Raw genomic sequence first — 15,924 nt, 5'->3', positions numbered from 1 at the left:
GGAGCGCCATGTGGGTAGTTTCAGGCATGGAGGAAGTAAAATGCAGTCTGACAGTTGAGCTCTCTAAGCGCATTTTGAAAGACATTGCCCTTAGGGCAAAATGATACTGTTTTGTTTTGTGTCTTGCTGAGGCAGAGGAGGTTGCTCTTAGTCCTTGTAGCCTAGGTACTTTGGCCTCTGCAAAATACTTGGTGTTTTTTTGTATTATACAAGATGTATACATTTATATATATATAAATGTAAATTTTAATTTAATAAAATATATATTTGTATTTTCCTAGATTATAAAAGCACAGACCTGTGGAAAAAATATTTCCTCTGAAGGCAGGAAGTTTTTGCTGTTTAGAAACGTGGACCAGGGAGCTGGGGTGGGTCAGTTAGATACCAGGTCAATCAAGCGTGTTATTTTTGGAGAAAGGATGTGGCCTGGGCTTCTGCGGTAAACGGTTCCTAAGAGCTTCATTTATATTTATACTATACTCTATTTGAATGTTGTTCCGAGTTGTACTGTGTAGTATTTAGTATATCTTTCTTGTATATCATGGGGATAATTTAGGGTTGGGTGCATTCGCATGAGTATAGTAGTATGGCTATGACCTATACTTCTAGGATTTGATTTTGTTTTGTTTGAGACTGGATCTCACTATGTAGTCCTAGCTATCTGGAACTATGTGGACCAGGCTGGCCTTGAACTTCCAGAGATCTATGCTTACCTCTGCCTCCCAAATACTAGAGTTAAAGACTTTTACCACCATATTCTGTGTACTTTTAGGATCTTTTTTCATTATAAATAGTAATGAGAATGTAAAATATTAATTGAAAATTACTCTAAAAGACTATACTGTGAACAATTAAGTCAGGCTAATTTGTGCTGGATTTTTAATCTATCAACATTAGAAATATTTATTGTGGATGTGAGTGGGTGCTGTGTGCCACATAGCTAATTTGGAGAGGGTAATATTATGAGGGTTTGTTCTCTGCATTGAGTTCCAGGGATCAAATTAAAGTTGTCTGACTTTGTGGCAGGTGCCATGGAGCCATCTTGCTAGGCCTGGCTGCGTTTTCCTTTTGTATTTTTTAGCCATTGGCTTTTCAGAGTTCTAGTTGGATGGTAATGCTTTGAAGGTTTTCTATTCTTACTGATTCCCCATGTTTTGTCTGTCTAAAGTGTCAACCGAAGAAAAGGTCTACACCACTGAAATATGAAGTTGGAGATCTCATTTGGGCAAAATTCAAGAGACGCCCATGGTGGCCCTGCAGGATTTGTGCTGATCCATTGATTAATACACACTCAAAAATGAAAGGTAATCATTTATAGCTGATAATTTGTGATAAAATGCAATGTGTAATCATAGGTTTGCAGTTGCTTTCAGTGTAATTCAGGAGTTTTGTTACTTTAGCAATAAATAATTCATTGTTATGAATTGTTAACAAATTTCTTCTTTAGTTTTTTTTTGTTTTTTTTTTTAGTTTATGCACTCTGAGATTTAAAAGTTGTTACACTAGGCATGTTTGGTATTTGCCTGTTAATCTCATTGTTTTAAAGATTGAGGCAGGAATCATGAATTTGAGGACAACTATATAATGAGACTATGGTTTTGTTGTTGTTCTTTTTGTTACTATGTATACAGCATTCTGTATACAGAAAAGTCATCAGATCTCATTTGAGCCACCATGTGGTTGCTGGAAATTAAACTCAGAACCTTTGAAAGAGCAGCCAGTGCTCTTTAACTGCTGAGCCATCTTCATCCAGCCCTGAGACTATGTTTTAAATAAAAGTTCTCAGCTATTCTGTATGTATAGAATGGAAAATGGAAATGGCAATTTAGCTTTACCAATTAAAATATATTCCCAGCCCCTTTACATTCTTCTTACTTGCTGGAGATGGGATTTCATGTATCCGAGGGTGACTTTGAACTGATCATCTGATCTTCCTCTGTCTTCCATGGGCATTATATAGGCGTGTGCCACCTAGTTTATGTGGTGTTATGATCTAGCCCAGGACCCCTGTGAAAGGGTCATTCAACCCCAAAAGGGGTCATAAACCATAGGTTGAGAATTGCTGACTTTTAGGGGATTGGAAGCAGGAGACTAAGGATTTCTAGCTTTTCCTTGTCTGCACAGTGAGCTTGAGGCCAATATGGGGTACATGAGACTCTGCCTCAACAAATGTGACAGAATCTTGATTTGGAATATTTTTCTTTGATTATTGCAATTTGTTTTTCTTACTTGGTGTCTCAGGGTCTCTATTTCTGTGAAGAGACCTCATGACCATGGTATTTCTTATAAAGGAAAACATTTAATTGGGTGGCTTAGAGTTTCAGAAGTTTAGTTCATTATCATCATGGCGGGACATGGCAACATGCAGGCAGACATGGTGCTGGAGAAGGAACTGAGAGTTCTACATCTTTATCTGAAGGCAACAGGAATTGAACTGAACTAGGTGTAACCTGAGCATAGGAGACCACAAAGCCCATCCTTACAGTGACAAGGCCACACCTCCTAAACTCCCTCTGAGCTTATGGGGTCCAATTACATTCAAACTACCACACTTGGTTTATCTCAGATATTTTTCCTTAAAGCTAAAGTCTAAAATTTGATTTACTTACTTATTTTTATAATTTGTAGTTATGTATGTGTAAGTGAGGGCAAGTACTCAAGGTCAGCAGCATTGTATCCTTGAGCTGGAGTTACAGGCATTTGTGAGCCATAGGTTCTGGGGCTCAAACTCTGGTACTAGAAGAGCAGTAAGTGCTCTTTATGGTTTAGCCATCTCTGCAGATGCCTATTTTTATATTTTGAAAAGACTAGGATGTTATGTATTCTTGGTCTGGAACTTGCTGTGTAGACCAGTTTGACTTCAAACTAGTGACTATCCTGCTTCTGTTGCAGAATTACACTGTCCCAAAGAACAACAAATATGTCCCCACCCACTTCCAACCCCCAAAAAGGAAAAGTGAGATTGCTGAAATTGATTTTATAGTTTAAAGTTTTTATTTTAAAAAACTTTTTTTCGTTTTTTGAGACAGGGTCTCTATATAGCTTTCAGTGGCCCTGAAGTCACTATGTAGACCAGGTTAGCCTCAAACTCACAGAGATCCACCTGCCTTTGCCTTCGAGTGCTGGGATTAAAGGTGTGCACCTTTGCACCTGACTCAGTTTGGGTATTTTTTTTTTTTTTTTCGAGACAGGGTTTCTCTGTGGTTTTTGGAGCCTGTCCTGGAACTAACTCTTGTAGACCAGGCTGGTCTCGAACTCACAGAGATCCGCCTGCCTCTACCTCCCGAGTGCTGGGATTAAAGGCGTGCGCCACCACCGCCCGGCCAGTTTGGGTATTTTTAAGATTTATTTACTTTTATGTGTTTGGGTGGTTTGCCTACATGTATGCAAGGGGTTGGAATTCCTGGATCTGGTGTTAGAGACAGTGGTTAACCGATGTGGGTGCTGGGAATTAAACCTATATTCTCTTGAAGAACAGTCATCTCTGCAGCCCAGCCCGCCCCTACAGGGTTTTTTGTTTGCTTGTTTTTATTTATTTATTTTTTTTATAGGATTTATTTTTATTTTCCTGTTATGTGTTTTGTACCATGTTTATTCCCAGTACCTATGGAGGCCAGAAGAGGGCACTGGATCCTTGGGACCTGGATTCATGACTAACCACGTGTAAGCTACCATGTGGTGCTGGGAGTCAGACTCAAGTTCTATGTTAGAGCAGCAAGTCCTCCTAATGGCAGAGCTGCTCGCCAGCACTGGAGTTGTTTTTTCTGTTACTCTACTTGCATTGTAGAGTTTTGCTTTCTTTCTTTTTGGTTTTTCTAGACAGGGCTTCTGTGTGAAATAGCCCTGTCTGTTCTTGTTTTGTAGACCAATCTAGCCTCAAACTCAGAGAGATCCACCTGCCTCTTCCTCCTGAGTGCTGGGATTAAAGGCGTGTACCACCATGCCCAACATGTTATGTAGTCTAGGCTGACCTCTAACTCACAGAGATCTGTTAGCATCTGTCTTCTTTTATTAGAGTTTTTAGTACTGCGATTAAACACTGTGGGGATGTGTGGGTATTTCATCTTACATTTTCAAGTAACAAATGTTTGTCACTGAGGAATTCATGGCAAACACCTGAGACAGGAACAAACAGAAACCATGGAGCAGTGTTCTTACTAACTTCTTAGTCAACTTTCTGTCATCACCCAGGACCATCCTCCCAGAGATGGCACCATGCTCAGTGAGCTGGTCCCTCCCACATTGATGATCAATCAAGAAAATGCACCATAGGCTTACCTACAGTGCCAGTGAGGCATTTTCTCAATTGAGGTTTCCTTTTCCCATATGGCTCTAGCCCATGTCAGGTTGATATAAAACTAGTTATCACATTCCCTGAGTGCTGGGATTAAGTTTTGGTTTCTTACTCATTTTAGTTCTCTTTGTGTATGCTAATTGGGCCCCTGCTGTTTATTTTTCAAATACTATTTATATCATATAAGTTGAGTCCTATGCCAGTACAGTTGACAAAATGATCGTTTTGATTATCCTTGTGGGAAATTAAGAGTCCAGTAAAAGAGAGAAGCTGCCAGCTAATAATTAAACAGATAATTTCCTGAGAAGTATACCAAACAAACAGTGTTGGCTTATAATCAGTGATACGAACAAGGTCATCAACTTTTGATACAGGAATATTCTGGCCACTGACAGTGGAACCATTATTTGTCCCTAGTGCATGAAATGGCTTTTTGGAGCCTATTCCCAATGGAGGGATGCCTTGCTCAGTCTAGACACAGTGGGGAGGGCCTTGGTCCTCCCTCAAGATGATATGACAGACTTTGTTGACTTCCCCATGGAAGGCTTCACCCTCTCTGAGTGGATGGGGAATGGGGTGGAGGGAAGGTAAGGGGAAGTGGGAGGAGGGGAAGGAGAGCGAACTGGGATTAGTATCTAAAATTTTAAGAAAAGGATTATTTTAAGTAGAAAAAAAGAAGTATTCTGGGCATTTTTGCTTATAGTGCTTGCCCCTTTTGAAAAAGGATTTATTTATGGGTATTTTATATTCTTTGGCCTTTGGCTAAATGTATGTCTGTTAAATAGTGTTGGATCCCCTGGAACTGGGGTCATAGTTGTGAGCTGTTATGTAGGTACTGGGAATTGAACCTGAATCCTGAAAGAGCAACCAGTGCTGTTAAACACTGAGTTATCTCTCCAGTCCTCTAGTGCTTGCTCTTTCAGTTTTTTTGGAAAGATTTTATATTAGTTTGTTTGTTTGTTTGATATGTATGAACATTTTTCTTATATGTATGTATGCACATCACTTGGGCCCTGATGCTCACAGTGTTTAGAAGAGGGTGTTAGATTCCTTGGGACTGGAGTTTAGGTGGTTGTGAGCCTACATGTAGGTGCTGGGAACCGAACCTGTGTCGTCTTCAAGACTTAAGAAGTGCTCTTAACCATCTCTTTAGCCTTCAGAATTTTATTATTTTATGTATATGAGTGTTTTGCCTGCTTGTTTGTCTTTGCAGCATGTGTGCTGAAGTGCTCATTGAGGCCAGAAGAGGGAGTAGGATTTTTTTTAATAATTTCTTTTTATTTTATGTGCATTAGTGTTTTATCTGCCTACATGTCTGTATGAGGGTGTCAGATCCCCTGGAACTAGAACTACAGATAGTTGCGAACTGCCATGTAGGTAGTGGGAATTGAACTCTGGTCCTCTGGAAGAGCAGTGCTCTTAACCCCTGAACCATCATCTCTCCAGCCCCAAGAGAGGGTAGGATCCCATGGAACTGTAGTTACAAATGGATGTTGGCCCCTGCTGGCGATTGAATCCTCTTGCATGGCAGTTGGTGCTCTTAAATACTGAGGCTTCTCTCAAGCCCCAGGGCTTTCCTTTTTAGGTTGGTATTTTTGATGGTATTGGGAACTTACCCTTGGACCTTTCACATACTAGACAATCACAGTAAACCTCTCTTACTTTGTGATCATTGGGAGATTACATTAGAACTACTTAGGGGGAAGTGATTTGCTTTAGGAACAGAAAGCGGCATGTTTTTTGTTCCTGAGAGGTTGAAGGTAGCAAATCATTCAGTGCCTGTAATGTTCATAAAAAAGTTCTGTGTACGCCGGTTGTGGTGGCGCACGCCGGTAGGATTTGCTGAAGGAGGCAGAGGCAGGAGGATCATGAGTTCGAGGCCAGCCTGGGCTACACATTTAAAAAAAAAAAAGTTCTGTGTAATATTCTAGGATGAATGTGCTGCCTTTGAAGAGGGTCAGTTTGATAGTGTTTTTAAAAACTTTTTAAGAAGTTCCACTCTAAACTGGGCAGTGGTGGCATACACCTTTAATCCCAGTACTTGCCTTTAATCCCAGCATTTGGGAGGCATAGGTAGGCGGTTCTCTGTGAGTTCAAGGCCTGCCTGGTCTACAAGAGCTAGTTCCAGGACAGGTTCCAAAATTACAGAGTTTTTAAAGTTTGTCTCAAAACAAAACAGAAGTTCACTCTTAAGTGTTGTGTTGGTTTTATACTGAAATTAGCATCTTATATTGGTCTAGAAATGTTAAAATTAGTTATTTTCCACTCATAAGGTAAAGGGCTGTAAGGTCTTACCTGTGTGTTTCACTATGAAAACTAATAAATATTCTGTAAATAATTTTTAAAAATTCACTCTATGGGCCCGTAATGCTCAAGTTTGTAGAGTTCTCGCCTAGCATGAGTGAAGCAGTCAGGATACTCCTCAGTCCTGAGTAAATGAGAGTCTGTACTTAGGGGTTAGGAGGCGGGGATCAGAAGTTCAGGACCATCCCTGATTACGCACTAAGTTTCAGGACAGTCTGGTCTGTCTGAGATCCTACCTTCAAATAAAACAAAATAACAACAAAAAGTTCTGATCAGAACCAAGAGCATGCTTGTTTACTGGCAGAAAGAAATCATGGGTGGGAATTGGGGGAAGGGGTATGAAAGTTAAAACTCTTTAAAGCCATACGTTCTAGCTGGGCAGCAGCGTAGCACATGCCTTTAATCCCAGTACTTGGGAGACAGAGGCAGGTGGATCTCTGAGTTTGAGGCCAGCTTGGTCTACACAGCAAGTTTCAGAACAGCCAGGACTGTTAAGCAGAGAAATCCTGTCTCGAAACACCCCTACCCCCCAAAAAAGTACTTTCTGAGACCTCTGTTGTATTTTAGAAAAGTGAACTCATGGCTAGTTAGTTCTTGTTTCTTTTTCCAGATTTCTATATTTTCAGTTTTGTTTTCTTGTTTTTGTAGTTCATGACAAGCCATAATCAGTTGAGTTCAAAAGACCTTACTGAATGAACATTTGCAGTAATGGCTCCATTTTTCCTGTGTGTGCTTACTGTTTATGTTACCACCATTGTCCAGTAGCCCATAAGAGATGTTGCAGTACTTAATTTTACAATTATGTGTGTGTATTCATGTATGCACATGTATTAGGTACACATGTCATGGGGCATGTGTGGAGGTCAGAGGACTTGGGGGTGTCACTATGTTTCTTAGTGATTGAATTCTGGTGGCTAGTTTTGACCACAAGTGCTTTACCTGCTTGAGCCAGCTTGCCAACCCCTATTCATAGCAGTACAGTTCTTTCCTTCAACTTTTCTTTGAAAAATTTCAAACCTACTGGAAATTTAAGTATAATGAAACTATATACTTAGATTTAGCAGTTAGAGTTATGCCAGTTCTTAGTTGATGTATAAAAATTACAGTGTAGTGTAAGTGCAGTATATAAAAAGAGTGATTTTTCTTTCTTCCCCCTTAGAGTAAGTATTTTTTTGTTTTTGTTTTTTTGTGTTTGGTTTTCGAGACAGGGTTTCTCTGTAGTTTTGGAGCCTGTCCTGGAGCTAGCTCGCTCTGTAGACCAGGCTGGCCTCGAACTCAGAGATCCGCCTGCCTCTGCCTCCCGAGTGCTGGGATTAAAGGCGTGTGCCACCACCATCCGGCCTAGGGTAAGTATTTCAAATTGTGTTAGAAAACACAGATTTTGGGACTGGGAATGGAAAGTAAAGTGCTTTTCTTTCAAAGCAGGAGGACTGAAGTTTAATCCTCAGTACCCAGAGAAGTCCAGGCACTGTGCTAACTTCTCTAACACTAGCACTGGTGGGGCCAGAGGGTGAGAAAGTACAGAGTTCTGCAACTAGAATTCCAGGTGGCTGCTGGGCTTGTAGAGTGAGTGCTGGAAACTGAACTTGAGTTCCCTGCAGGAGCAGTATGTGCTCTTAACCTCTGAGCCATCTCTTGTTTTTGATACAGTATCTTGTAGCCAAGACTGAGCTCAGAATTTCTGTGTAGTGTAGAATTACTGTGAATTCTGGATTACAGGCAGATATCACTAACCTTGATTTAGGTGGATTTAAAAAAAAATTTTTTTCTTCTTTTTCTTTGAGACAGGTTCTCACTGTAGCTCTGGCTAGCCTGCAAGTCTTCTATAGACCAAGCTGGCTTTACACTTAAAGAGATCTGCTTACCTTTGTCTCCCAAGAGCACAAACCCAGCCCAGTTTTAGTTTTAGTTTAGTCCAGACTTAGTTTTAGATAAGGTCTTTCTTTTTTCTGAGACGATTTAACTTTGTATTTCTGGCTGTCACTTTGTAGACCAGGCTAATCTTAAGCTCACAGAGACCTGCCTGTCTGCTGCTCTAGTGCAGGGCCTAAAGGCATGTGCCACCACCTTCTTGTGGTTTGAATTATTTCAGTCATTGTTCTCTCTGTAGAAGTTGGGAGTTAGTGCTGGATGTGGATGCTGGTGTTGTAGGCTTCTGAGGAATTCTAACACTTTTGTGTATGCCAAGGCAGAGGAAACTGAGTTTAAGACTAGCCTAGGAAGACCTTACCTCAGGGAAAAGATCTTTTAGTAAGAGATTGTGTACCACTGTGTGTACAGTGTGTATGGCTGTCATAGGACAGCTGTGGGAACTTCTTTCTACCACATAGGTCCTGAGGATTGAACTCAGGTAAGCCGACTTGACTTAGGTGCTTATCTCTCTGACTTGCTGTTTTTTTGTTTGGCATCCAGAATGGTTTTGAACTTGTGGCACTTGTGTGCCTTTACCTTCCAAGTGCTGGAAGTATGTGGTATTGGGAATTGAAGAACTACTAAACTAACTGTACCGAAGTTATGTCCTAGTCGCTCTGTGTCTGTCCATCCCCCCAGAGTGTGTGTGTGTGTGTGTGTGTGTGTGTGTGTGTGGTCCTGGGGATTGAATTCAGGGATACATACATGAAGCATAAGCTTTGCCAACTGAGCCACGTCCTCAGTCAGGGCTATTTATCATTCATTTTTAGATTTAACCCACTCTTCTCATCTTTGTTCATCATGGTTTTCATTTTGTTGTTTTTGAGATGAGGTCTTACTTTGTAGTCCTGGCTGAGTTGGTACTGGCTCTATAAACCAGGCTGGCTTCTAACTCAACAGAGATTGACCAGTTTCTACTCCCCAAGTACTGAGGTTAAAGGTATGCACTATGTGCCTGGCCTACCTATTTTTTTTTTATGATGTGTTTTTTATGTGGAAGCCAGAAAAGGGTATCAGATCCCCTGGAACTTGGGATATAGTTGTTAGCCACCACATGGATGCTATAAACCAAATCTTAGTCCTCTGGAAGAACAGCCAGTGTTCTTAATGGCTGAGCCATGTTTCCAGTTCTGGAATCAACATGGTTTTTCTTTTTTATTTTAAGGGTTTTTTTTTTTGAGATTTATTTTAATTATATGTTTGTGTGTGTGTGTGTGTGTGTGTGGTGGTGGTGGTGGTGGTGGTGGTGGTGGTGGTGGGGTAATGAGTGTCCAGGTCTGTGGAGATCAGAGCATTGGGTTCCTCAGAGATGGAGTTGTAGGCAATTGGGAGTCACCAGGTTTGAGTGCTGGGATCCTCTTCAAGAGCTGCACAGCTTTTAACTGCTGAACTATGTTTAGTCATTTCAAAAATTCTTTTGTGCATATGTGTGTTTGAGGATGCTCACTGAAGGCAGAAGAGGGTGTTGGATTCCCTGAAACTGGAATTAAAGGAGATTGTGAGCTGCCTGATCTGGGTGCTAAGAATTGAACTTAGGTCTTCTGGACCAGCTGAGCCATCTCTCTAGCCACTCAGCGTGGTTTGGATATATATTTGGGCCTTACATACTCAACAAATGCTCTAACTCCTTGCAGGACTCAGTGTTCTTTAATCCTGTGCTTTCTAGAGACCAAACTCAAGTTGAACTCAATTTGTAAGATTTGGTGCCAAGTGTCTTTACCTGCTGAGCAATCTGAATGTCCCAGAGGCTCCTATGGCAGTAGGAGGTTTGGCTGTTATCTTGACATTGAGTATCTTTGAAGTAATGACACTTTTTTTTTGTCCTCATCTAGTCGCCAATAGGAGGCCCTATCGAGAATACTACGTGGAGGCTTTTGGAGATCCTACTGAAAAAGCCTGGGTGGCTGGAAAAGCAATCGTCATGTTTGAAGGCAGGCATCAATTTGAAGAACTACCTGTCCTTAGGAGAAGAGGGAAACAGAAAGAAAAAGGATATAGGCATAAGGTAAAGACAATCTAAACAAAAGGACCTCTCAGAAACTATCTTCTTATGGAAGAAACAGCATTATATAGATTTGATCTATCCTATTACCTTTGGTTAGTAGGCTATCTGAAGAACGTTAGAAAATCAAATATTTTGTAGGGATTAGCTGTGGCTAGTTTCATACAACTTTATGCCGAGTTTTTTGAAAAGTGATTCTATCTACCTTTTTGGCTATCTTTTATAAAAGAAGAAAATGGTCATTAGAATTAGAGCTAAAATCTTGCTCATTGGGACAGCTCTTGCCTACTAAACATACATTCTTTGATTTAATCCTTAGGGCTGGACAGGAAAATAAAAACGAAATATTCTAATTGCCCTGAATACTAATTATTTCTCTTAAAAATGAGAAATGATTTTATATATTTGTTTATTTGAGATAGGTTCTTGTTTTTCACCTCAGGCTTTCCTGCCTTGGCTCTTCAGGTGCTGGAGTTAGAGAAATATTACCATAGTATCCAGCTTTGATAAAGCTTTTTAGTAGTTTTATTCTTTGCCAGTTTTCAATTTTGTAGTTTCATACCTACCTATATTTTAATCGTGAGCATTTCTCTTTGTCTGTATGTGTAGAGGTTATTTTGTTTGTTTGTTTTGTTTTTTTTCGTTGCCCAGGTAGGTCTCAGACTTGGCAGGTCTCTTGCCACACAGTCTTCAGGAATGCTCAGAACACAGGCATGTGACACCACACTAGGTTTATCTTACTGTCCTGAAATTGCTGAGTCAATATGTAGACCAGATTGGCTTTATACTCTGATCTACCTGCCTTTGCCTTGGAGTGCTAGGATTAGAGGCATGCCACTAAACCCAACCCAAAAGGTGGTGGTTTTTGTTTATTGTTGTGTTTTTTTTTTCTTCGAGACAAGGTTTCTCTGTGTAGCCCTGGCTGTCCTGGAACTTGCTCTGTAGACCATGTTGGTCTCAGACTCACAGAGATCCACCTGCTTCTGCCTCCTGAGTGCTGAGATTAAAGCTGTGTGCCACCACTGCCTAGTTGTTTTCATCTCTTAAGATGCTATAGCAACTTGTACTTTATAACTATTCTAATGTTTAGAATTATAAAATACTTAATATAAGGTTATCTTCTCAAAATATTTGTGTATGCAGTTGTTAGGATGCAACTTTAACTGCTTTTTGCCACTGTCACTGTTCCCCCCCTGCATGGCAGCTGTGGGAAGAGATCAGGTTTTGTATTGAGTTCTAGCTGTGTAGATTTATTTTAGCTATCTTTAGAAGAATTCACTCGGGGTTTCCTGTTTTGGAAACCTGATTTACTTCCATCACTAACATAAGCACAGATATATGTGTGGTCATGTCTGAAACTGGTGAAATGGTCAGTGTAGTACATTATAGAAGGAAGCTGCCTGTCCAGTGATCTTACGTTTTATGCGTTGGGGGAGCATTCCAAGTATTAATTATTTGTGAATAGTAACTGTTAGGTAGAACTTTGCCAAATAATATTACAGAGATTCAAGGATGAAAAAAAAACTAAAACAACAACAAAAAACCCTGAAAGACAGGTTCTAGATTGCTTATGATTTAAAATGCTTATTATCTCCCTGTTTTTCCTTTCCTCTTTCTTTTTGGAATTATTGATATTCTTATTTTTCTTTAAAGGTTCCTCAGAAAATTTTGAGCAAATGGGAAGCCAGTGTTGGTCTTGCTGAGCAATATGATGTTCCCAAAGGATCTAAGAACCAAAAATGTGTCACCAGTTCAATCAAGTTGGATCGTGAAGAAGCTATGCTATTTGAGGACTGTACAAATGACCCTGAATCGGAGCATGACCTGTTGCTTAATGGCTGCCTGAAGTCTCTGGCTTTTGATTCTGAACATTCTGCAGATGAAAAGGAAAAGCCCTGTGACAAGTCTCGAGCTAGAAAAAGCTCTGAAAATATAAAAAGGACTAGTGTGAAAAAGGGCCTCCTTTCATTTGAAGCACATAAAGAGGAACGGAGGGGAAAAATTCCAGAGAACCTTGGCCTAAACTTCATCTCTGGTAGTGTGTCTGATAAACAGGCTTCAAATGAACTTTCCAGGATAGCAAACAGCCTCACAGGGTCTAAAACTGCACCAGGAAATTTCCTCCTTTCTTCATGTGTGCAGAGCACTGATAAGGCAGATTTTGAGACTTCAAATTGTGATTCTTTATCAGGTTTGTCTGAGAGTGCTTTGATCTCTAAGCATTGTGTAGAGAAAAAGAAACTCCAGCCAGGCCTGGTGTGCAGCTCAAAAGTACAGCTCTGCTATATTGGAGCTGGTGATGAGGAAAAGCGAACTGATTCTATTAGTGTATGTACCACTTCTGATGATGGGAACAGTGATCTGGATCCTATAGAACACAACCCAGAATTTGATAACAGTGTCGTTGAAATTACAGATGCTTTTGATAGGACAGAGAGTGCTTTACCCATGCACAAAAATGAAACAAAGTATTCTAAATATCCTGCCACAAACAGAGTAAAAGAAAAACAAAAGTCCCTTATCACTAATTCGCATACAGATCTCTTAATGGATTCTGCCAAGACAGTGGAACCTGGAACTGCTGAGATGTCTCAGGTTGATTGTTCTGATCTTAAAGTCTGTACTCCTGTTCCTAAACCTCAACCAGAATTTAGAAATGACAGTCTTACTCCAAAATTCAGTGCATCACCAAGCATTTGTAGTGATAACTCCTTGACAAAGGGTGGGGCTCTAAATCAAACTCTGTTACCTTTAAAAAGCAGACAGCCCAAGTTCCGCAGTATAAAATGCAGGCATAAAGAAAACCCAGCTGATGCAGAATCCTCGGCTACAAATGAGGACCTCAACTTGAAATGTTCTTCTGATACCAAAGGCTCTCCTTTGGCCAGCATATCCAAAAGTGGGAAAGTAGAGGGCCTAAAACTACTGAATAATATGCATGAGAAAACCAGAGATTCAAGTGACATAGAAACAGCGGTGGTGAAACATGTTCTGTCAGAGTTGAAGGAACTCTCCTACAGATCGTTAAGTGAGGATGTCAGCGACTCTGGAACATCAAAGTCATCAAAGCCATTACTGTTTTCTTCTGCTTCTAGTCAGAATCATATACCTATTGAACCAGACTACAAATTTAGTACATTGCTAATGATGCTGAAAGACATGCACGATAGTAAGACTAAGGAGCAACGGTTGATGACTGCTCAAAATCTGGCTTCCTACCGTACTCCAGATCGTGGGGATTGTTCTACTAGTAGCCCTGTAGGGACATCAAAGGTTTTGCTGTTAGGAGGTTCCACACACAATTCTGAAAAAACTGGAGATAGTACTCAAGACGCTGTCCGACTGAATTCTAGTGAGGGTGACTCTGCCTTGTCTGGAGAATTGTCTTTGCCTGGCTTAGCTTCTGACAAAAGAGACCCTGCTTGTGGTAGAAGTCGCACTAACTGTATTCCAAGGCGCAACTGTGGCCGAGCAAAGCCATCGTCCAAATTGAGAGAAGCAGTTTCAGCCCAGATGGCAAAACCCCCAATAAACCCAAAAACCTTAAAGACCCAGCGGAAAAGAAAGTTGAATCGACCTCCAGCCGTGAGCATTGGCGCTAACCTGCTGGGAGACAAAGAAAGTGGAATTTTAGTGAATGGCCCATCAAGGGGTGGGGCTGAGGATCCTGGTAAAGAAGAGCCTCTTCAGCAGATGGGCCATTTAAGAAAGGAAGACGGCCATTTTTCTGATGTACATTTTGATAGCCAGGTTAAACAGTCTGACCCTGATAAAATTCTTGAAAAAGACCCTTCTTCTGAGAACAGGAAAGGCCCAGAGCTGGAGTCTGAAATGAAGGGTGAGAATGATGGACCCCATGGTGTTAATCAAGTGGTGCCTAAAAAGCGGTGGCAGCGATTAAACCAAAGGCGCCCTAAGCCTGGAAAACGCACTAATAGATTTAGGGAGAAAGAAAACTCTGAGGGTGCCTTTGGAGCCTTGCTTCCTGGTGACTCTGTGCCGAAGGGGCGGGAGGACTACTTGGAACCACGAGCTCCTCCTACAAGCATACTTGAGGACTCAGCAGCAGATCCCAATCATGTTGGCCACTCGGATTCAGTTGGGCCACGACTAAATGTTTGTGATAAATCCAGTGTTAGCATGGGTGATGGGGAAAAAGAGACAGGAATTCCCAATTTGACACCACAGACCAAGCTCCCTGAGCCAGGTAAGGATGCATCTGGTAGTGATTAGAGAATTTGTTGATAATGTTATTTTTATGATAGAGTAAGAAACAACTTGAAAAAGACTGAAATTTAATGCTGGTGTGTCTGTATTTTCAGACTGTTTGTTTTGTTTTGCTACCTTTGGGGGTTGAGTTTAAGACCTCATGCATGCTAGTCAATAGTTGCCTCATTGGTTTTGTGTGTGTGTGTGTGTGTGTGTGTGTGTGTTTAATCAGATTTTTTTCTTTTTCAAAAGAAAAACAATTTTCCCTCCCGTTTCTAGCTTGTTGTCTTATAATGTTGACTGACATTTTGGGATCCAGGAGGTAACTGAGAGGTGCTAAGAGAGGTGTGCTAAGATATCCTATCCCATGGGCTGCCTTTCCACTCTGCTGTGTCTTTTTTTTAAGTTTCTGTTTTGAGACAGAGTGTCTGTGTAGTCCTGGCTGTCTTGGAACTTGGTTTGTAGCCCAGGCTGCCTCAAACTCAAGAGATCCCAGGCTGGGATTAAAGCCAGCTAAATTTTTTTCAGAGAAGTTTAATGTCTCACATAATGATTCTTACTGTTTTTGCTTTTAATAGTTTTTATTAGGTGTCATAGCCAAGAAGCTATCCATCCCAGTGTAGTAGTATTCTTTCCTGTATTTTAGGAGTTTTATTGTCTTATGTCTTCTACCTATTTGTTTTGTTGTTGCTAATTTTTTTGTATGGGCGAAGTCAACATCTCTGAATTCTTTTGATGTGGATATTCAGTGCTTCCAAAATCATTTGTTGAAGAAACTGTACTTTTTCCATTGAGATCATCTTACTTTAGCTTCCTGTGTACTGGGATTGTAGATTCCCAGCTTTGAAAGAGTTTGAGAATGCTGGACTGCTTGGGACTGCTTGGGACTGCTTGAGGGAAACGTTCTAGTGAACCATGGGCTTCCTGGGCTTTGCTGTTGTTCTTAAATTTTATTTTTATTATTTTTAATTATGGGGGGATATGCACATGAGTGCAGGTCTCTACAGTATGTTGGGAATTGAATTTGGGTTCTCTGGAAGAGTATGTACATGCTCTTAACTGCTGAGTCATCTCCCCAGCCCTTTTGGAAATTTGTTTTGCTTTTAATTTATGTGTATGGGTTTTTCTTTTTACTTTTTTTTTTAAGATTTATTTATTTATTTATTTATACAGTATCCTGCCTGTAGGCCAGAAGAGGGCACCA

At 40.6% G+C, this 15,924-nt stretch overlaps 1 protein-coding gene across 7 annotated transcripts in view; it reads left to right on the top strand.

The window, feature by feature from the left end:
- The window catches only part of Nsd1 (nuclear receptor binding SET domain protein 1), a 102,269-nt gene that overhangs the window by 18,416 nt on the left and 67,929 nt on the right, over positions 1–15,924 (top strand). For all 7 annotated transcript variants that reach the window (XM_075969534.1, XM_075969538.1, XM_075969533.1 and 4 more), the window contains 3 exons: positions 1,169–1,304; positions 10,342–10,514; positions 12,165–14,718. In XM_075969534.1, coding sequence (XP_075825649.1) covers positions 1,169–1,304; positions 10,342–10,514; positions 12,165–14,718 — 2,863 coding nt within the window. The remainder of the gene's footprint in view (positions 1–1,168; positions 1,305–10,341; positions 10,515–12,164; positions 14,719–15,924) is intronic.

Source organism: Microtus pennsylvanicus, chromosome 4, assembly GCF_037038515.1.
Source record: "Microtus pennsylvanicus isolate mMicPen1 chromosome 4, mMicPen1.hap1, whole genome shotgun sequence".
NCBI classification, from domain to species: Eukaryota; Metazoa; Chordata; class Mammalia; order Rodentia; family Cricetidae; genus Microtus; species Microtus pennsylvanicus.
The sequence above is the reverse complement of the archived record's forward strand: the minus strand, read 5'-3'. Positions and strand labels throughout refer to the sequence as shown.